Source organism: Trichechus manatus, unplaced genomic scaffold, assembly GCF_000243295.1.
Source record: "Trichechus manatus latirostris isolate Lorelei unplaced genomic scaffold, TriManLat1.0 scaffold00063, whole genome shotgun sequence".
Classification (NCBI taxonomy): Eukaryota; Metazoa; Chordata; class Mammalia; order Sirenia; family Trichechidae; genus Trichechus; species Trichechus manatus.
Window position 1 is genome coordinate 5,607,871 of NW_004443999.1, and position 21,926 is coordinate 5,629,796.

A 21,926-nucleotide genomic window follows, 5' to 3' on the forward strand; every position below is an offset into this window, starting at 1 on the left:
ACTTCCCCCTCCCCCACTCCCACCCAGAACCCAATCAAGAAGTAGGTTACTGGTCAATGCTATCACAATCCATTAAGCCATTGCCAACAAGTTGATTCTAATTCATTATAAAAAAAACCAAACCCACTGCCGTCAAGTTGATTCCGACTCATAGGGACCATACAGGACAGAGTAGAACTACCCCCATAGGGTTTCCAAGGCTGTGATCTTTACAGAAGCACACTGCCACATCTTTCTCCCGAGGAAACAGCTGGTGAGTTTGAATGGCCAACCTTTTGGTTAACAGCAGAGCACTTAACCACTGCACCACCAAGGCTCCTTTCCAATTCATTTAAAAAAAAAAAAAAAAAAAAAAAAAACCAAATCCTTTGCCATCCTGTCGACTCTGACTCATACCAGCCCTATAGGAATGAATTAAGGAGCAGCTGGTGGATTCCAACCACCGACCTTTTGGTTAGCAGCTTCAACTCTTAACCACTGCGCCACCAGGGTCCCTTCCAACTCACAGTACATGTTAACTATCAAGACTCTGCAAAAGTTAAAGAAACCATCTTCCCAATGAAAAACCTGGAGAAAAATGTTTGTGCTAAATAAAAATAGTGGTGTTTCTTTGACATCCTGCTTACCTTTAATGACAGATGCCCCTTCCCCTGCCTATGTTCTCATCTGACTGATTCATACCAGGATTGTGTCAAATAGGGGTGAAAAACCTCTGGCCAAATGATGGATCCAGTCTCACCACAATTTCATCCAGTCTTGGCATGTTGTCTAAAATTAAGTATCTTTTGGCTGCAACTAGTCCTCCACATCAAAAATAAGCAAATACGATAGTGCACATATTAAAACAGAGGTTTTTTGTTTGTTTGTTTGTTTTTTGGGTTTTTGGCCCTAGGCAGTGGGCATTTTTGAGTGATGTGGCAGATTGCTAGAGGTGAGTTTCCTGGAGACTCTTTTGGCAGTGGTGCCAGAGAAAGAAGATGTCTGTCTGTCACCTGTAGTGCATGTCCTGAGATCCTGCTGCCCCAGGATGCCAGGCCTACTCTCAAGGGGCACAACAAGAAAACTGAGCAGCCAAAGAGAGTGGGCACTGCCTTTAGCTCTGCCAAAAATGACCGAAGGGGCTGGGGAAAAGGCTGATGTGGCTAGAGCTACAGGCCTGTTGCACGACCAGGGAGCTCAGGGCAGTTTGGCAGGAATTTTAGCCAGACACCTAGAAGAGAAGGTTCTGGAGAATACAGACATGGAGAGAGTTGGCTTTGGCGATCACTGCTTGGTCAGGACACCAGGACATTGAATGGAAGCAGAGGTCATGAAGGTGAAATGTGAGCAGAGGGCCTCAGACTCCTCCCCATGCATAACTTTCATGCCTATAACTTTCTCCTCTTCCTCTTTTTCAACATTTCTCTTTGTTTTTACCCCATGTCTCTTTGTCTTTCTCTCCAATTTGCTGACCAGAATTTGGAGTTGAGATACTTTTTTTTTTTTTTAATGTATTTTATTACATGAAAGTTGGAGTACCTTATTCTTAATTTTCAAAACTGTTGAGTTGAAAATCATTATTTTTCTCTTAAAAAAACTAAATTACATTGTGAATCAAATATTGTAAGTTGGTAAGTCCAGTATCCATTGCAGACTCTCTCCTCTCTTGTCTCTTTCCATAGCAGAGCCTAGAGAAGCTATGTGTGCATGCCATCCCAGCCCCAACCTTTGAGGGGAGGGAGGCCAGACATGTTGCTGGACTCACTCTTCCCCTGCTTCTTTCTGCATCAAATTCAAACTTAACCCCAGAAGCTGGGGCAGTTATCTTGAGACAATGAGGGAAAGGACAAGAGAATCACACAGATACCAGTCCTCACATCATGGAGCTGCAAACCAATTCCAGCAGCAGACTACCACCAGACTATGAGAAAAACATATTTTTAAGCCACCATTAGTCACATTTTCCATGACTTCCAAGTAAAAGCATTGCTACCTGCTACACATCACTTTTTAGTTTTAGATGAATCCAAAATTATTATTTTTCTCTTAGGATCAATAATTCTCTTTGTGACAAACCGTCCCCTGGTATTTAGAAGGCTGGACTTCTCTGCTGGCCACAGTTTTCAATTAACATTTTTCTGGTATTTTCAAGTATCTTCTAATTTTTTTAAAACATGGCTTAGTAAACCTGGTCTGACTATAAAATTGCTCGACTATCACAGTATTCATTGTACTATGCCACAGAATTGACAGAAACAAGAATAATGAAAGAGAAGCGAAAATATTCACCGACAAGACAAGAAGAAAGAACTTGTTAGAATACTGGAAACATACAACTTTCAGTGGACTTTCAAAAAATTATTGATTTTACTTATTTTCTTTTATATATAAAATTATCTGTGGTGTGTTTATAGAAAACTGAATTCTACCACACTGTAACTTGGCCTGTTACCTAACATCAGGAGAATATTCTGTACTGTCAAGGATATAGAACTATAGAATAAAAACTGAATTGCTGTATGCCTAGCTCTGGTTAGGGTTTTCTTTCTGACACAGTAAGAAGAAAGCCTTTTCATTCAGGATTTAAACCCTAGATATCTGATGCACTGTTTCTTTCATGGATTAAATCATTCAACAGTCATTTACTGAAGTCCTAAATTCTGTTTCAAGCATTGGCCTATGTGTAACACTTTTCTTCTGGTGATACAACTTAATGAGTTATTATTTTATCCCAGGTCAATGATTTGAGGCAGAAAAGAAGCATCCATTTGAATCAGGCTTTAAAGAATTATGTCTGAAAAACACATCACTACAAAAGTAACTTGAAGGTATCATAAAATAGAGATGAATGGATTAGAAAGAATGATAAAACATCTCTAAACAGAAAATACAGTATAAGGATAAAATGGCATGCCTAAAAGATCAATGGAACATTAGATGAGAAAATTGTCTCAGAGAACATCTAAAGGTCTGTTCCTCCCTTAATTTAAAGACGTGAAAACGAGCTGGCCAGAAGACCCATGGGCAGCTGTAGCAAAACAGAGTAGAAAATTCACTTTTTCTGACTCCCAGCCTTGGCTCAATAATCAGAATTAATAAAATCACTAGTGATAACACTCAAAATAGCCTATTTGTTAATATTTCTGGGAAACTTCTTAAAACTTTTTATTGAGGTAAAATACATACAACATAAAATGCCCCATTTTAACCATTTTTAAATGTACAATTTAGTGACATTAATGTCATCCACCATGTTGTGCATCCATCACGACTATCCATTTTTATCACCCCAAACAGAAACTCTGAACACCCATTAAACAAATAAGTCTCCTTCCCTCCTCCCCCATGCCCATGGTAACCACTAATCTACTGTGGTCTCTACGCATTTGCCTAGTCTAGATATTGCACATAAGTGGATCATACAGGGTTTGTACTTTTGTAGCTGACTTATTTCACTCAGCATAATGTTTTCCAGTCTCATTCATATTGTTGCATGTATCAAAATTTCATTTCTCTTTATAGCTAAATAATATTCCATTCTATAGTATGTTGTTTATCCATTCATCTGTTCACCTGGATTGTTTCTACCTTTTAGCTATTGGGAATAATGCTGCGCACTAAATGTTGGTGTATTTAACCAATTAAAATTAAAAAATCCCCAAATAAAGAAAAGTAAAAACAAGTAAGAACACTATTAAAGATTTCTTCTCTATCACTTGACCACATTTATCAGTCTCACAGGTAACAGAACAAATCGAGAAAACCTCAAGTTAAAAGTGTCATTAAAACATACAAACACACACAAAGTGCACAAAGAGGCATCATTAACTAACAAACTTGCAAACAGCCTGCATATCCCCATCTGTTACGGACTGAATTGCGTTCCCCCAAAATTATGTATTATAAATCCTAACCTCAATGTCTGTGGTTATAATTCCATTTGGGAATGGGTTGTCTTTGTTATGCTAATGAGACAGGATTAGCGTAGGCTGTGCCTTGAATCAATCTCTTTTGAGATATAAAGAAATTAAACAAGCACGCAGGAAGCAGACACAACGGAAGAGAGATGCCAAGCCAAATGAAGACTGCCCAAGAGCAGAAGCTCAGAAGAAACAAGGACCTTCCTCTGAAGCTGACGAAGAGAGAAAGCCTGCCCCTAAAGCTGGCACCCTTAGTTCAGACTCCTAGCCTCCTAAACTGTGAGAAAATAAATTTTTATTTGTTAAAGCCACCCACTTGTAATATTTCTGTTATCAAAAAAAAAAATCAAACCCATTGCCATCAAGTGGATTCTGACTCATAGCGACCCTACAGGACAGAGCAGAACTGCCCCCGTAGTTTCCCAGGAGCACCTGGTAGATGTAAACTGCCGATCTTTTGGTTAGCAGCCATAGCTCTTAACCACTATGCCACCAGGGTTTCCATTTCTGTTGTAACAGCACTAAGTAACTAAGACATCATCTAACTTCAGAACATTTAAAAAGTGAACTAAAATTTCAACAGCTGATATCCATACTCACAATTTGATATTCATGAAATTAATACAAGATTATTTGCACTCTGGCACTCTCAAATATCAAATAATTGCCATCATTTTGCAGGTTTTGTTATTTTCTAGTCTTTACCTTCCTGCACAAGGTTAAAAAAAAAAAAGTCCGGCCAAGAGGCCAAGTTAAATCTTACTGGTGCTTTGAAAACAAATTATGTTTCTTTTTGTGGTCATGCTTTCCCTTTGCATGCTAAGGTTTTTAAAACAATTTTCCTAGTAAGAACCTCCTCATTGGGTATTTTTATTTTCAGTTTTACAGTGAAAAGAAAAACTCGCAGCTTTCGCACCAACTCACACTTGCTGTTTTATAAGAAGACTGTGGCACCCTCCTCTGCCACTGGGATTTGAAAGCGCTCACAACACTTCACCTTTATGCTGGGCTAAACTCAGGGTAGCCATAAACACTTTGAAGTAATACAAACCTAAATATTCCTGCTAGGCAAACTGAGCAGTGGAACTGAATTATAATGAGCCAGCAGCTGTCACAATACGACCACAGTAACCAAATCAAAATATCAACCACTAACCCAGATGAGATTCAAAGGTCATCCTCTAAGCCAACAGCTTTCTTCAGTTCTGCCTGCAACCTCAATCAGATCCTGCAGTAAAATGTTCTACTGAGCTAGTTCAAAAACTGGTTACTGTATGGTCATGAATTATTTAGTGCACTGGTAAAGTCCCATTAGTCAGACTAGAACAAAATACCACAGTAAGGAAACTGAACCACTCACAATGGGACATGTGAAAACACAGCAGCTGATGTTGAACTAAGCTGCACCCAACTGTACAGAAGTATCACTTTTCACATCCTTCAGTTACCAACCCTTGTATACAATCTTACTGGGCAACTTGCATACTTATCCTCAAACAATCTGGTTTTCAGTAAGACTCTGGAACAATAGAAGGAAAAAGCATGCTTAGATACTTCCTCAGTTCAAAGAGTTTTAGCTAGAAAATAGATTGTCTAACATTATAAAAATATTTGGACAATTATCTGCAAAAGTTTAACACTTGGCAAAGAAAAAAAAAAAACAGAAATGTTAAAAAAGAAATCCATACTCTTTGCATATAGTTCTTGCCAGGATTTTCAAAATATTCCATAGCATATAGACAATCCTCTTAAAAATACAAGACTTAGACCCTGCCCTCTTTGTGCTATTAGCATATTCTGAAAGCTGCAAACTGGTCACCTGTAAAGATTTAATCAAGCTGTTAACAACTGCAAAGAACCAGTTTCCGACAGAGTGAGTGTACATTATCACTGATAATCATGGGTAGTCACAAGGAAGAAGTGACTTGTTTTCTCCAGATACAAAACACGACATGGAATTTCAACTAAAGGAAAATGCAAACTGGCTTATGTATACCCAAGGAAAACAAGGAGTAAATACTCAGTAAATGGCAGGAAAGAGAATGCAAGAAATGGTCAATACAGGCAGTCAGTTGGATGACTCAATACTTTAATCTTTCAACTCCTTCAGAACTCCCTACACCCAATAAATAAATAAATAAAAGCCATTCACACCGATTTATTTAAAAAATCAAGTTTAGGGGCTGGCTCTTTTATTTGTCTTATGTTCTTTTTAAAAGGATTTATACAGTATCAACTTTCAAAAATTCTGTGTGGCAACTATAACTCCAGACTGCAATTCAAAGTGTAAAGCCACCTTATAAACCAAGAAGTGCTATTAATTCTTCCAACAATATGTGCCTGTGTGTGTATACACATGCATACAAGGTGTGTGTGTGTGTGTTCTTTTTCATTTTTTAATTTAGGGATTCACAAGCAATTTAGTAGTATATATTTTCAGATATACAAGCTTATTTTCTAAAAAAATAATTTAAAGGAGACATTATTTCTCTTACAAATTATATCCAATTTTGTATAAATAGAGAATGAAATAGAGACACAATAAATTGGTACTGTAGTCCAGTGCCAAATACAGGTATTATATCAGAAAAACTGTATAACATTTACGTAAAATCATTCATGTGAACTCTGAAAGTTCAGAGATGTAATAAAAGGGTTTGTTACTATAATAAGAGTTTGTATGAGGAAATACGTTAGCAATGCCTGTATCATTTCCTCAAAATAGTATACTGCTATAAAGAACAAAATATACAGTAATAATTCACTCCCCAAAGGAAAGTGGTTCAGTACTTTTTTCTTTCCTCACAATAAAATAAAATCTCACTAAGTGAACAGTTTACTAAAAAAAAAAAGAAGAAAAAAAAGTCAGGTCATCTGCAGTTAATAACTCTTTCCTGTAAAATTAGTGTCACTTATTTCTGTGGCAGACGCCTAATTCAGTCACAGGCTTGACTGATTTGACAATAGAGAATCTGGTCCCATAAAGTGGCTGATTTATTTCTGATGCTATAGCTTTTACCATAATATGACATCAGGGCAGAAAAAGTCTTTGAAAGGCAAAGAAATCCTTTGTACTTTTAATGAGAACCAGTTAAGGATCCTGAGAATGGATGACTGTTGCCAAAAACTTACAGTAAAGTCTAGTATCTTCTTCTGGTAGAGGGAAAACTTCCACAATGGTCATAACATAGAATATGGGTTTGGACAGAAAGAACAGTTTAAATGTAGCATATATTCCACTAGTTCAAATTCCTGGCTATACTAATAGATTTATTCCATTTTGTCTTTGTCTCCATTTATAAACTAACATTATCCTTAATTTTTTGAAAACAACGTATCTTTTCTTTGTAAAGATGCAAACCTAACACCAACATGGCTCATCTTAAAAATGGTTTCATTTTAAATAAACAGCAGCTTGGGCAAAATCAGTGAGAATCTTTGTTCCCTGAATCTAGCCCTCAATCAAGAAGGCGGCTGGGATGTGAGAAATTACAGCAGTGGGAAGAGTTTTTAATACAGCATCATCGTCAGTTCTCAAAAAATATCTTTTAAAAATTCTTCTCTATACTAGAAGTGTGAGGTATTTCAGACTTATTTAAATGTCTTTTTCGCCTTTTTTTCCTTTTTTGTATACTGCGCCATGCCCTCGCACTCTCAGGGCGACTTCCCTGACCTGAGTCTGACACCGCACCGTTAATGTCAGATAAACCATTTAGCCCAAGCACAATTCTTTTCTGTGCAAAAATCTGCTTGAGGTGGAAAATGTAGCAGTTTGTAAACAATAAAGAGCCATGTTTCAGACCAGACAGCTTATCAAACAGAGAAGTCCTTTCACTGGAAACAGTGGGTGGGAGCCTCGTGGACATAGTAGCATTTCCTATCACAATGCAGGAGACTGTCTTGGCCTCCATATTTAAGAGTTTAATGGGAAGGAGGGCAGTCAGGACAAAAGAGCCAGGCTGACATGGATTTTCAGCTTAAACAACAACCAAGTGAAAGGAGTCAGCTCTCGGCACTCTAGACTCTCAGTCCGCTTATATTTTAAATACTATTTGAATTGAAAAAAGTTATTTGGTTTGTAAAACACTCGCCAATGAGGAAACATGAACAACTACTTAATATGTTTGTATTGCTGTAATATTTAATTTATCAAGTTGCCCTCTAGAGTAAGACTTGTTTTCTCACATATTAACACAAACCTCTAAAACTGAGTAGCAATGTATTTATTCTATTTTACTTACATCAGCTCCTCAGAGGATAGTGTTAGAATCTTCTAAGTTCTTCAACATACCCCTTAGGTGCTAATTCTCAAGACTACTATTTTCAAAATGTTTTCTATTTTATGAAGTTGGAAGAGGATGAACAGAAAAGCAATGGTGTTAGAATTAAAGTAATTACTACTGTCACTGAAGAGTCTAAAGTGCTCTTTAAAATCTAGGTTGACAAACATATCTAGTTATCTGTATTTGGATACCCTGAAAACGGAAAACTTGCTGCCCTACCCTATCAACAACTGAGAGAGAATTTGGGTTCTTGTTTTACTTACGTTAAAACTACGTAATTTACCATTTTAAAGTCAAAAAGAGCACAAATAGAAGAACAACCCATGACCATACACAACTTCCTGATTCTTAGAGTTGGGATGACAATAAAAGGCACAATTATATGATGTTATCCATTAAAACTAAATTGATAATATTTCCCTGCTTCGACTATTTTGTTTTAAACATCTGAAATTCCTTTAAATGGATTTCCTGTTTACTTAAAAATAAAAGACTGAGCTTCAAGGGCAGCTACATCTTAAATAATTGGTATAGCTTCCATAGCTTGAAAATCAGGGCATTCTTTAGAAGCATTTGCAATTATGGTTTCCGAATGATGTAATTATGGCTGCATGTTTTCCATGGAGTCCAATAGCTTGTGCCAAGACATTTAACTTCGTTTATTGACAGATTTGCGATAGAATTTGGCCAGGTTGAGAAATTTACTAATATTGTTAAAAACACACATTTAGTAGAGCAAAGATCATTTTTTTATCACAAATAGAGTAACTAGCTATTGGGACCATTTAAATTATTATGAATTACCTTTTCATTCTTGGGTTGCTGCTGTTAAATATCCCTGTAGGGTAGTCAAAAGCATAAAAATATGCTAAGGGCACCCATATGAAGGGCGTGCTGGAAACTTGCAGAGTGCCTCAAACTACATGTAAGTGAAGCAGGATAGTGTCTGCCTAGATCATCAGTGCTGCGGTTCACGCCGTGATCAATACACAGTGATATTTTACAATTCAACTGGAACACATGACTCTGATTTAAGCATACTAAGCCCATTAATACATTTTCATAACTTCTTCAATAAAAACTCAGAGCTAATACTGACTATATATTATAGCCAATTGACAAGACTAAAATGATATCTTTATTTTAAGCATTCACCACTTTGACTTCACCAATTTTAGCTTAGAAAACTATGACTGCAATGTTGAAACTGGAACGAGTGGTTTATGTCTAAGAAAGGTAAAATTTCCATGTAGATTCAGTATCATTCAAAGTATTTAATTCTACACAGTTGTAAAACTTAGTCCTTTTATGTGCTCTTACCAAGCATGGCCTGGCAGTATTTTTCTGCAATTTAAAAACACTATAGTACAATGTCAAAAGAACCAACATCCTAAAACAAGAACCTTTAACTTTGTCTGAGGCATCTACTTTTCCTTCCACAGTAAAACATAAGCCTTCAAAGGTACATGTTAATTTAAAATCAATCTTACTTTGTATTCTGGAATTGACAAAAGGTGGAGAGAGATTGTCGTGTGACCCAAGGTCCCTGCTGGTCATGTGATCATAAGGAGTCCCATCTCCATAGTTCTGTAAATGGAAGAACAGAGTAAGTTTTCATTTCACGTTAATAACTCAGCATGCAAACATACCCCTACTATGAATTCTCTCCCACCCAAATCTGGAGTCCATCATTCCTGCACTGGAAACCCACTATAAAGAACCTATGTCTTCACAGGTATAGAGAGAAAGAGGTCTCCAGAGTCTGCAAAGTTTAAATTTTCCTTATAATAGCAATGAAATCTTGGGAATGATAATAATAGTACCAACTTCATGAAGTTTGTGATATGATTAAATGAAACAATGCATATAAAGTATCAGATGCATGTAAAGTATTTTACAAATATGCAAAGTTATTATTTTTGTATGATCTCACTTACATGAAATAGGCAAATGTATAGAGACCAAATTTTATTAGTGGCTACCACAGATGGCGGGAAGTGGATAAGAGGGAGTCTTACCGTTAATGGCACTGAGTTTCTGTTAATAATGGTGAAATAATTTGGAAACGGATAGTGGTGATGGTTGCACAACATATCACTGAATTGTATATGCAGAAAATATTGGATTGGCAAATGTTTTGTTATATATATTTTTACCACAATAAAAAAATTATTTTGATAAGTCAACTTTATTTTTAAAAATGTAGAAGTGTGCTATAAAGAAAAATTGCCCATAGCCTGTAATGAATCTCTTCTGAAAAACCAAAGCACAGTCATTTAAACAACATTTGGTTTTATGATATTAAAATTTCAATGTTTTGGTATAGCTACCGCCGTGGGTTGCAAAAGAATTAACTGAATTATTCCATAAGTAATTGATACATGAGAATATTATGAATATTCCAATATAACTACAAAAGAATATCAAAACTTTAGTTGGCATAAATTAGTATGTCTAATTTTGAACAAACTATGCCACAAAAAACAGTTTTAAGGCAGACATTAATTTTTGGCAGAATTTTTTCATTATTAGGATTATCTCATCACTTTAATGGGAACTTAAAATTAAAGCAATACTTTAAAGCTGTCTCGTCACTTAGTTTGAATGGAGGAATTTGGTTAATACATAGGAAAGACTTAAAATCACCGTTATTATATGGTACAAATTTCAGTCTACTAAGATGCATAAAAATGACCAAAAAAAAGTCATTCTGCTCAGCTGGTTGCAATGCCCATAAAGTCTAAGTCAAATTTACTTAGCGGTGTCAGTTGGCATATTAGCCAAAGGGCAGAATCTGCCCACACACAGACAAAAAAATTTGGATACTGTATGAACAATGAAAACGCATGTCACCTCACTAGAGGATGACTGGAACCTTACAGACAAACAACCTCACTTTCCCCCAAACAACCCCAACCTTTCCTCATTTATAAAAACATGAATGAGAGCACTATCTGCCAATACGTTGACACAAAAATATGCCACATTTTAAATACACTATGTGTTTTACACTCGGCCATTCTATACCAGGCATTGCACAACATTGATCATTATTTATTAAGTATCTTTATTCAAGATACTGTACTAAAAGTGTAATATTCATTAGCTAATTTAACCCTCAGCCACAAGGTAGATGGCATACCATTTTACAAATGAGGAAAGAAAGACAGCAAAGTTGTCCAAGTACCTGTCTACCACAAATAATCTGTCCCAAACGAACTCCCTAGATTTAGAAAATATAATTTATAATGTATTCATTCAAAATGATTCACCAAGCTATTTCTTAAGAGGAACAGTTAATGAAAACTACATTTAAAAATCCAGGATGATTCTAAATGGACCTTGTTCTAAGGAACACAACTATAACTACTATGACTGTATCTGACTGAGACATCCTAAGAAATTAAGTAAATCTGAATGAACTAACAATAAAGAGAAGTTCTGTCATCTCCTACACTTGCTGTCAAGAGGAATGGATTTATTTCTGCAAGTGCAGACTGTAACATGAGGAGGAGGAAAGATATCCTCAAACCATCCATATAATGCATTAGAATGTCAAACTCGACAGCTGGTGCAAGGGCTCAACAACGTTACTGGTAAGCTTAGAGACTCTGCTGTACACTGCAGACTGGAGTGAGGATCACAATGCCAAAGGACAGGTGGAAATGTATAACCACGACTTGCTGAAATGTTCTCCTTCTGACAGCCCGATTACTTTTCCTGCCTCTTATGCCAAAATAGAGACCTCTCCCCACCGCAAATTAATGTGAATCCTCAGAGTAAAATGTTACCATCCCTGCAGAACGATTCATCCAGATCGCAGCAGTCTACTTTTAATTTGGGGCATTAGATGTATATAATGAAAGCTGACATGGATTTTGGAAGGTCTAGAAATGGTTCCGTGAAAGACATGTTATATATAAAATCATACATATTTAAGTTGGAAGGAACATGAAAGATCCTCTGCTTCTACTTCTTCGTTTTACAAATTAAGAAAATGAGGACCAAAGAGGTGAAATGACATGCCAAGGTCATGTAACTAAAACACATATTGCCTACTCCTTCCCCTCACCCCAGACTCCCATGGTCTTCTCATTACACTCAAACTAACAACCAATGCATGGAAGAAAACCATGAAAAAGAAGAGCAAAACTCTGAAACCAAATAACTGGATAAACCCAACTGGTGCCCAAAGGCCCGAGTGGTGGGAAAATAAAGTATTTACGAAACGAAATCAACTCAAAGATTCATTATGTAGAGTGTATGGTAAGACAGAATCTCATACTATAAAATTTTTCAATAGCTTATTATCACCAATACGTTACAGGGAGATTAGATTTTTTTAAAGTCACGTCATCTACAAGAAAAAAAAACTTTCCATAATACTGGATCAATAACTGGCAAAGGTAAAGCCAAATATTTAATGAAGGATTTTATCTCCCGGTTAGCAGAAGTGGAACAGGTGTCAAATTCAATAACAGCATCAGATAAGAGAATGAAACAAAGATTCCAAAGACAAGCTGATTTTAATTTAAACGTAGTATGCATGCATTTCTGTGCCGCGCGCGCGCACGTGTGTGTGTGTGAAACTCACATGCAGTTTGTCAATTTACACATGTGGGATGTCTGGTTATGGGAAAAAAGATTAGATATACTTACCCTGGACGGGCTTGGATGTCCTCCATTCCCCCAGGACCCTGAGCTACTTCTGTCTTCTACATCTAGGGACAAAAGAAAAGTTCTTTAGGCTTTCTTCCAATAATTCTCTCTTTTTTGTATACGCACTTTTAAATTACTGTTTCAAATTAATCTCCTGTTGCCTTTAATTAAGAATCAGGCACAAGACTACCACGATGATAGTGGCTTCTGACCCATCTACTTAAATTAACTCATTTAAATTCACAGCAGAAATGAACTGGACCCTCAGGAACCACAGGTATGAAAATAAAAATTACTTCCATCCTTCAGTGTTTCATAGCCTCAATTTTCATAGACATGAAACTGCACTTAAAAGTTTTATTAAAAAATCTTTGGACAAAATAAGCTTAAAAATATACCAATACAACCTTAGTATCAAAAAAAATATTAAAGTAAATACACATACTAACACTAGCAGCATCCTTGCCATAAAGCTTAGGTACTTTTTCTTCTCTAGCCAAGGCTTATCACACCACACAACAGACATGCAAGAGAAAATACGAGACAAAAAAGTATTCAACAGTCTATTTCCACCAGTACCTTTCAGGAATATTAGGATTATTTTGGGTTGTACCATCTACAGTATTGTTCTGCATATATGTGTATATGTGTGTGTAGATATAATACACATACATATATACACATATACATAAATACAAACACATACTTGTATTTTTTAATTTTTATTATTATTAGTTTTTTTTTTTAACAAGACATACCACTTGGCCTACAATCCCTAATCTGCACTTCAAGGTCTGGAAATAAAACTTATTAAATTACAAAGCCAAGCTTTATTTTGATAAATGATGCTGAGAAGACCTACATGAACCACTAGAAAGACGGGATGCTTCTAAACTCCGTACCAGCCAAGTTCCAACGCTGAGCACGTTACTAAAAGCTAAAAGCTAAGTAAGTGCCTCGAGTGACAAATACTCAGGATGAAGACTGTAACAGCTAAGTTGCCATATTAATTGCTTAAAACACTGAAGTGTTTTAAAGATCAGTCACTCTATATTTAGGGATGGCACTGAGATTTTTGATGAAAGGCCCTTTATAAGTATAAAAGTTTCACTGTTCTATTATTTTGATCACGGCTGATAACAGACGGCCATCAAAACCTTCCTCTGACAGAAACGGAGGAGGAGGTGTGAAGCTTCGGTTCAGGAGACATAATCCCATTGATTGTGTTTCCTAACATTTCAGTGATACTGTTTATTCTCTTAATGCACTACTGTCATTCCTTTCATTACTGCTATTTTATTACCAGCAGAAGTAATCATCGTAGTATAATTAACTGATTTATTTTTGGGCACAGTGGAGTACATGGTGTTTTAGATATCTCAGGAGATAGAATAGCAACAACAACAAAAAGCAACTATTGCCATTAAACTTGATTTTTTTTTTTTTTTTTAATTTTAACAAACAATAGTTTAGTTCCTTCTAGTTGCTACTACAGAAGATAATCCAACCACAAACAGATGTTCCCTATGGACAATTAAAATCAATACACTGGCTTTCTGCTTCCAGGTCAAAGTCATGGCGGTGGCAAATTCAAGCCCTGTCAACCCCGTGGTGTTTTTTGGTATCAGCATTGGCGGCCAGGAAGTTGGCCGCATGAAGATCGAGCTCTTTGCAGACGTCGTGCCTAGAACAGCCGAGAACTTTAGGCAGTTCTGCACAGGAGAATTCAGGAAAGATGCGGTACCAATAGGATACAAAAGGAGCACCTTCTACAGGGCCATAAAGGATTTCATGATCCAGGGTGGAGATTTTGTTAATGGAGCTGGCACTGGAGTCGCCAGTATTTACCAAGGACCATTTGCAGACGAAAATTTTAAACTAAGACACTCAGCACCAGGCCTGCTTTCCATGGCAAACAGTGGTCCCAGTACACATGGCTGGCGGTTCTTCATCACCTGTTCTACGTGTGATTGGCTGGACGGGAAGCATGTGGTGGTTGGAAAAATCACTGATGCTTCTAGTGATGAGAAAAATCAAGAATGTTCCCACTGGTCCCAACAATAAGCCCAAGCTGCCTGTGGTGATCTCACAGCATGGGGAGATGCAGCCCAGACCAAGACTGAATCAGGGTTATTGTAAGGATCAAAAGAGAAACGCACCTGAGAGCACTTTGTTTTTCTACCATTTTGTAATTTACAAAGCGTCGACCTGAAGACCACTCTGGCAGTTTGACAGCAGTCTCAACCATAGTTCCATTCAGTGGTCCCACTAGGAAGATCTGGCTCGAGCTTTGGGTGACTCCCTGCTAGGACCAGCCTGGGCAGCCAGGAGACTGATACACCCATCACGCCTCTTATCAGAACTAATGATGTAATCCCAGACCCTGATTTTGTATTTGCCAACCTCACAGGTGAATGTCACATATTTCTCAGCCCATATGGACTCACTTCCCAACCATACTTGCCTCTGCCTGCTATGTGGTAGGCATGCTAAGTAGGCATGGAGCAGGGAGGGGGAAAGAACTGAAAGATGTCTCAACCTTTCAGGAGCTTGTGGGGAATAAGATGCATTCTCTGAGGTGATCACTAGTAATAAGAGTGACATTGCTAATTGTTATAGGAGTTTAGGGGAGAAATTGATCACTCTCATCTAGGTGAGGAGTGTTGGTGTTTGGTTTTTCTTTTCTTTCTTTTTTTTTAGCTTTCAAACCCACAGAAAACTTGGGAGACTAGTATACTGAACACCCAAATACCTTTCACCTAGCTTCACCAATTATTAACTTCTTGTGTTATTATTTTCCTTGACATTTATTTTTCTTTCCTTCATACCTTCTCCCTCTTCCTCCCTCCCTCCCTTCCTCTCCTTTCCTTCCTTCCTTCCTCATTTGAAAGTTGAAGACTTCTTGACACTTCATCCCTAAATACTTCAGCAAGCAACTTCTAAAAATAAGAATATCCTTATTTTACAATATTATCATCTAGTATATAGTACATGTTCAAATTTGCCTTTGCTCCCCAAATAACTTTTATAGCTTTTAAGAAAAAAACAAACAAACATGATCCAATCAAGATTTATATATTTAATTTGGTTGTTTATTTTTTAATTACACAATATAATACAATCTCACTGTGAAAATTTTCACACAGAACAGATAAAGGGAAGTCCCCTTGGCAACATCCCACTCTTCTCCCCAGAGGTAAACTTCTCTATCAGTTTCATAAATGTCCTTCAGGACCTTTTCTTTGTCTATCTAGTTCTGGAAGTTTTGTTTTATGTAAATGATATTACATTGTATTCATCTTTTTTTTCCCCTCCATTTGGCATTATGTCTTAAACGCTTTTCCTTCTCAGTTCATATAAAACTACCTTGTATTTTTTTAACTGCTATATAATATTCCATAAGGTATTTCTATCATACAGTTTTTTTGTAGTTTATTTTACCTTTTGATTGTTGGTTCTTTATTATTACAAACAACGTTACAGTAAAATAAACTTGCTTCTTTTTGTAAATATGCAAATGTATCTATAGAAGTAGAATTACTGGGTCAAAGGGTATATGCATTTTTCATTTTAATAACTACTTTTAAATTGTACTTCTAAGGGTGATACCAGTTCATTTTCCCATGTGAAAGTATTATTTCCTCTTGATGTTATCAATATAATATGCTAGTATAATTATATCAATATAAAATGTATGAGCAAAAAAAATTTTTTTAGCCATTCAGGTAAAAAATGGCATTGATTGTTGTAATTTATAATATCCTGATTTCTAAGAAGGTTGAGCATATTTGCATATGTTTATTGGCCATGCTGTCTATATCGTTTGCTCATTTTTCTTTTCAGGTGCTAGATTTTTTTCTTAATGGTTTGAAGTAGTTATGAGTACTAATTCATTATTTTATATGTTGTGACTGTTTTCTCCAGAATATAATTTAAGAAAAATTGGCAATATGTTGCTTATCTTAACTTTGGTGATATCCTTTGTCAGACAAGTTTTAAATTCTGAAGAGGTCCAAATTACCAGTCTTTTATGGCTTTTATATTTTATCTCATTTAAGAATGTTGTTACTACCTCAAAAAAAAAAAAAAAATCAATCCACTGTGAGCTTTAAGTCACGTCAAGGAAGTTCTGGGGAGTACATCAAGGCTGTCTGGACAGAAGATGTAATCCTCTTCCAGAATCTGCTGTTAAACCACCTAACGGCCTACCCTGTGTACACCTAACTGAAGGCCACTGAGAAGTTACTAAGGATGCTCACACAAATGAGATGTGTAGCCTACGCGGTTCTACTTCTCCTTAACCAAAAATGAAATATTTTAATTAAAAAGAAGTATAAATAGAAAAATCTCTCAACTACCCCAAGTTTTCAGAAGTCTGACACAGCTTGATTTTTTTTCACCTGAAGCCTATCAGTTTGGATTAATTTGAAAGGTTTCTCATTACATCGGGCCAAAAGTCATTAAGGAACAGATTAGAAGGCCTGTAGTTACCCTAAGACTTAATACTGTTGAGACTCATTTTTCCTTTTCAGTGTTAAAACAGGATTTTTCAACATGAAAAGTAAGAGAGACAAGGAGGAAAGGCCAGAGGTTCTCATCCAGAAAGATTCTGGCCCCATGGGACATTCCACAATGTCTGAAGACATTTTTGGGGAGTGCTATACATGGGGTCATCATGAGTCGGAGTCAACTCAAGGGCAACTGGATTTTTTTTTTTTTTTTTTTTTTTTGGTATTGACATTGAGTTGGTAGAGGACAGGGATGCTGTTAAACATACTACAACACATAGGGACAGCTCCCACAACAAAAATTTATCCAGGCCCAAATGTCAACGGTGCTGAGGGTGAAAAACCATGTGCTATAGGGAAAATTGTATTAAAGAGCAAAAAGGAAGAACTGAGTTGGAGAAAAAAATGTACTGAAATTTGATTTATAATTTAGCAAGAACTCTTACTAAATACAGTGTCTTATACATTTTAACCCAGGCTTGAGCTAGAATGTTTTAAGAGACCTTCATGTACATCTTCTGTCTACAGAATAAAGAGAAAACTGATGATCAACTAGGCAGGCTGCTAATTAGCAGGCAGATAAAACACATCAAAACTTGAGTATTCCCAACTGGGCAATTTCAAAAGCGAGCAATCCACTAATTAAAAATGCTAGAAGTCTAGCTTTTTCAAAAACAGGTTAAATACTGGCTGGGTTCCTTCACAAATAGATTCCCAACCAATGAGGTCTGACTGCTCTTTTCCCATCCTTTCCCATTTCCATCTTCCTCATTTCCTGACCTCATGCTGCTGCACCTTCCTTTCTGCTTCCTCCCTTTTATAGCTCTCTCTGTAACAGGCTTTTCTTTCCCTTGGCCTCCTGCTAGATCTAGAGGATGAGGACACACTGCTAGCGCTCCCAAATCAAACACAACAATCGTATGAGTTCTAATTATATTTTATCTTTGAAAACATATCTATATAACTGCTGCTCATTGATCCATAGCAAGAGGGGACAAAGTATAGTGTGCATAATTGAAATTCATAATGAACGTAAACATGTTACTTTTAAGTTATTTATTTCCAACTTCCATCCCACTGAGCTTCATCAGACCTGTCAGTTAGTTAGCAAGCATTTCCTCAATAACTATTCCAGAGCATCTCAAAGTGCATCCAGGGACCACCCACATCTGAATCAACCTGGTATGCTCAGTTCAATCTGGGTCTCTGTGGGCGGAACCAAGAAAACTGTGTTTTAAACAAGGTTCACAGGTAATTATCAGGCATACAGGAATTTGAGAACCAGCAGCCCACTCTATTGTGAACAAAAAACAAATGAATCCCCCACACCACCACCAACTGCCTATCAAAAGCACAGATCGTAGCCTTTCTAACTCCACTATCTCAAGTCCTTATCTCGCTTGCTGGCTTCAGCAACATCCAATCCACACTCCCATTACAATGTTCTTCCAAGACTCACATTTTATATAAACCCTGCACGTGGCCTACACACTTTGCCATTCCTTACTCCCTGCTGGTAAACTTGGACATAGCACACTCTTACACCTCCATGTTTTTGTACCTGCCATTTTCCCTGCTGAAACCATCCTGACCTCTCAAAAAATAACAGCTAACATTTAGTGAGCTTAAATGTGTGTCAGACACTGTGCTAAGCACTTTAAATACACTACTATTATTCCCCATTTTATATATCAGAAAAATGAGGCTTAGATGGGATAAATCCCCAAGGTAGCAGTAAATGACAGAGCTAGGAAGCAAACGACAGAGCTGAAGCCAGTGAGTGCTCTTCCCCACCACCATAAATGTCTCCTTGGTGAGAACCTATATCTCTCTCCCTAACCAGCTCAAATGTTGCCTCCTGTCACTTTTCCACAGGCACAGTGAATTTATCTGTCAGCTTATACCATCTCTTACTTCCACAAAAGAATACAGACTTACATACAACACAAGACATTACTATCTTGCCAGCTTGCTACAAAGAATTTATCAAACAAAATCGAAGTGAAAACTGGAACACAGAGACGAAGAAAAGACATTTTTGCGCTGAGGACATCTGCCAACCTAAAACATTCAATGGCCTCCTGGGTCAGGGGGAACAGAAGTGAAAACTCAGGACTCATTCAAATTGGGCTATCTGACAGAAAATAAGGGACTGCTAGGAGAGCTGCCTTGGTACTGGGCAGAACTGGGGACAGCCCCGTGAACAGAAATTACGAACGGTCTTTGCACAGATTTGCAAAGCCAAACTTTCATTTTCTGGGTTCCCCCCTAAAGAAACCTTAAATTCAGACTGAACTGGTCCTAGATTAGTTGAGCCCCAGACGCCTAGTCCATACAACCTCAGATCCTCTCTGAATGCATGTGTCTTCACCCTAGTATTCATTAAAAAAATATTTCAAGGACAGTGAGCGGCACACAGTCAAAAACAACCAATCACACAAGGAAAGAAAGCCAAACGAGCAAGAAATAACAAACAACCTTCAAAGACTTTAGGTATTAAAATTATCAGACAGAGATTATAGAACAACTTTGTTCACTACGTTTAATGAAATAAAAGGCAAGATTAGAATGTATCTACAAGGAATAGGAAACCAGAAAGCGAGACCCAGCAGATTTGAAAAAGAATCAAATAAAACTTCTAAAAACGAAAGTTACGATAACCAAAATTAAGATGAAAGATTGGGCAAAATTGGTGATTTTTAAACCATTCTCCCAAGCCATAATGGTCCACAGAGGTATTTTAGGAACTGTTTCAGGAGTGCAGGTGGTTGGGCTTTTTTTTTTTTTTCCCCCGGAGTGGGTGGGGGGTGTATTGCAGAATAAGGAATTGTTGGTAGCCTGAACAGAAAGCTATAATCCTAAATATATAAAAAGAAAGGAATACACTTGGTCTGTTAACAAGAAAACAAACAGACAAGCATGAATGAATCAGAAAGTTCATGAAGAGTAGTGGGAAACAAACTTGGGGTCTTAAATACCAAAGTAAAGGTTTAGATTTCATTCAGAAGGCAGTGGGAAGCCATTGGTGGTTTCTGAGCAGGAGCTTGACAAAATCAAATTAGTGCCATAGGAAGATCAAACTGTTAACTAAGTGAAGCCTCCTTGTGAGGAAGGGGAGAGAGCTGGGAGACAGTGGAAATGATTTAGGAATGATGGTGCCTATACTATGGTTATGGCTATTTTAATAAAAAGATGAATGTGAAACAAAACCAAGTTGACTGAGTCTCAGGGAGTGTGATTTTAAATAGGCTTGAGATTACAGTGACAATGCTGAGCAGCCAGTTAGAGGTAGGAGATTGAGAAATTTCTTTTGAGAAAGGGTTAAGACTGGAAATGAAGATTTAGGAAAAATTTAATTAGAGTTGATAATTAGTGTCATGTGACAATTATACAAGAGGGACAGGCTCAAATGAGAAGCAAAGAGGGCAACTCTTCTCACTTAGAGAAAGGGGGAGAAGAATAAACGATTGTACCCAGAAAGTTTGTGCAAAGAATTCCCAGGAGGCATTTGCCTTAAACGTACAGAAAAGTCCAGGGGAAGGCAAGCACAGCAAAAACAATTTCAGGTGATTTAACTTGGAGATGAGGTCAGACACAAATTTTAGAGTTGGAAAGAGACTTAAGACACTGTCTAACTGACCCTGGAAATTTTGCAAATTACCAACTGGGCAAAGAGGTTAGTTTTCATGTCTGAGGACAGACAGAGAAAGGTCTAGAACCCAGATCTCCTTACTCCCATTCTAGTGTTATTTAAAAGCCAAAAGATTAGGGTAGTGTTTAAGTTTCTCCCCTGAGAGCCAAATGACTTGGTTCGTTCTCTGACCCCCATACTTAGTAACTGTGTACGCTGAGCAAGTTATTAACTTCTCTGCCTTGGTTTTCACCCCTATGAAAGGAGATAATAGTATTTCCAACCTTAAGGGGTTGTTGTTGAGGTGAATTGGTTAATTAACATGTTAAACACTTAGTGGGGAATACATGGCTCATAGCAAATACTCAATAAATGCTACCTACCATGAATGGCTAATTTCCCAATACTCTCCAATAGCTATGACAATCAAAACACATACAATATGTAAAATTGTGATTTATTCAAGAAAATCGGAGTCTCATATTCTTATGACTCCTAGTTTTGCGGAACAGGTCAGAAATGATTAAATATTCTCCTCAATCTTGAAACAGCCAATGAAACAAATCTCATCTTCTCCGTAACCTTTTTTTTGTACAATCCAGAGTAAGAATTCAGTAAGCATTAGATTTGTCCAGTGACTTAGTTTACCTTTACAATATTCTTTCCATCTCACCATTTATAACTACTATAAATGATACACTGTCAAAGTTTTGTATGTGGACCCAAGGCACAAGCTAATGACACAGACTAAATATTATGTGAGTTTAACTTACATTTTAAGTAAATAAGTATGAGAGTTACCTGATTCTGTTGGTTTAAGGTAATTAGAGTTGTACACGGGTCCTTTCCATACTCAGACACCAGATCATGCCAAACACACAGGGCCCTAGAGTTCCATGAAGCCAAAGGAACAACCAAAGAGGTATTTTGCATTACTGTAAGAGCC

The 21,926-nt window shown here is 37.1% G+C and overlaps 1 protein-coding gene and 1 pseudogene across 15 annotated transcripts in view; one reads left to right on the forward strand and one right to left on the reverse strand.

Annotated features, from left to right (window-relative positions):
* The window catches only part of TCF4 (transcription factor 4), a 391,702-nt gene that overhangs the window by 245,707 nt on the left and 124,069 nt on the right, over positions 1–21,926 (reverse strand). For 14 of the 15 annotated variants that reach the window (XM_004379247.2, XM_023733972.1, XM_023733966.1 and 11 more), the window contains 2 exons: positions 12,842–12,903; positions 9,673–9,769 (listed from right to left, as the gene is read on the reverse strand). In XM_004379247.2, coding sequence (XP_004379304.1) covers positions 9,673–9,769; positions 12,842–12,903 — 159 coding nt within the window. Of the gene's footprint in view, positions 1–5,055; positions 9,410–9,672; positions 9,770–12,841; positions 12,904–21,926 lie in introns of those variants that run through there. The other variant, XM_023733975.1, reaches the window with a different exon arrangement.
* Positions 14,329–17,519, forward strand: LOC111821087 (peptidyl-prolyl cis-trans isomerase H pseudogene; annotated as a pseudogene).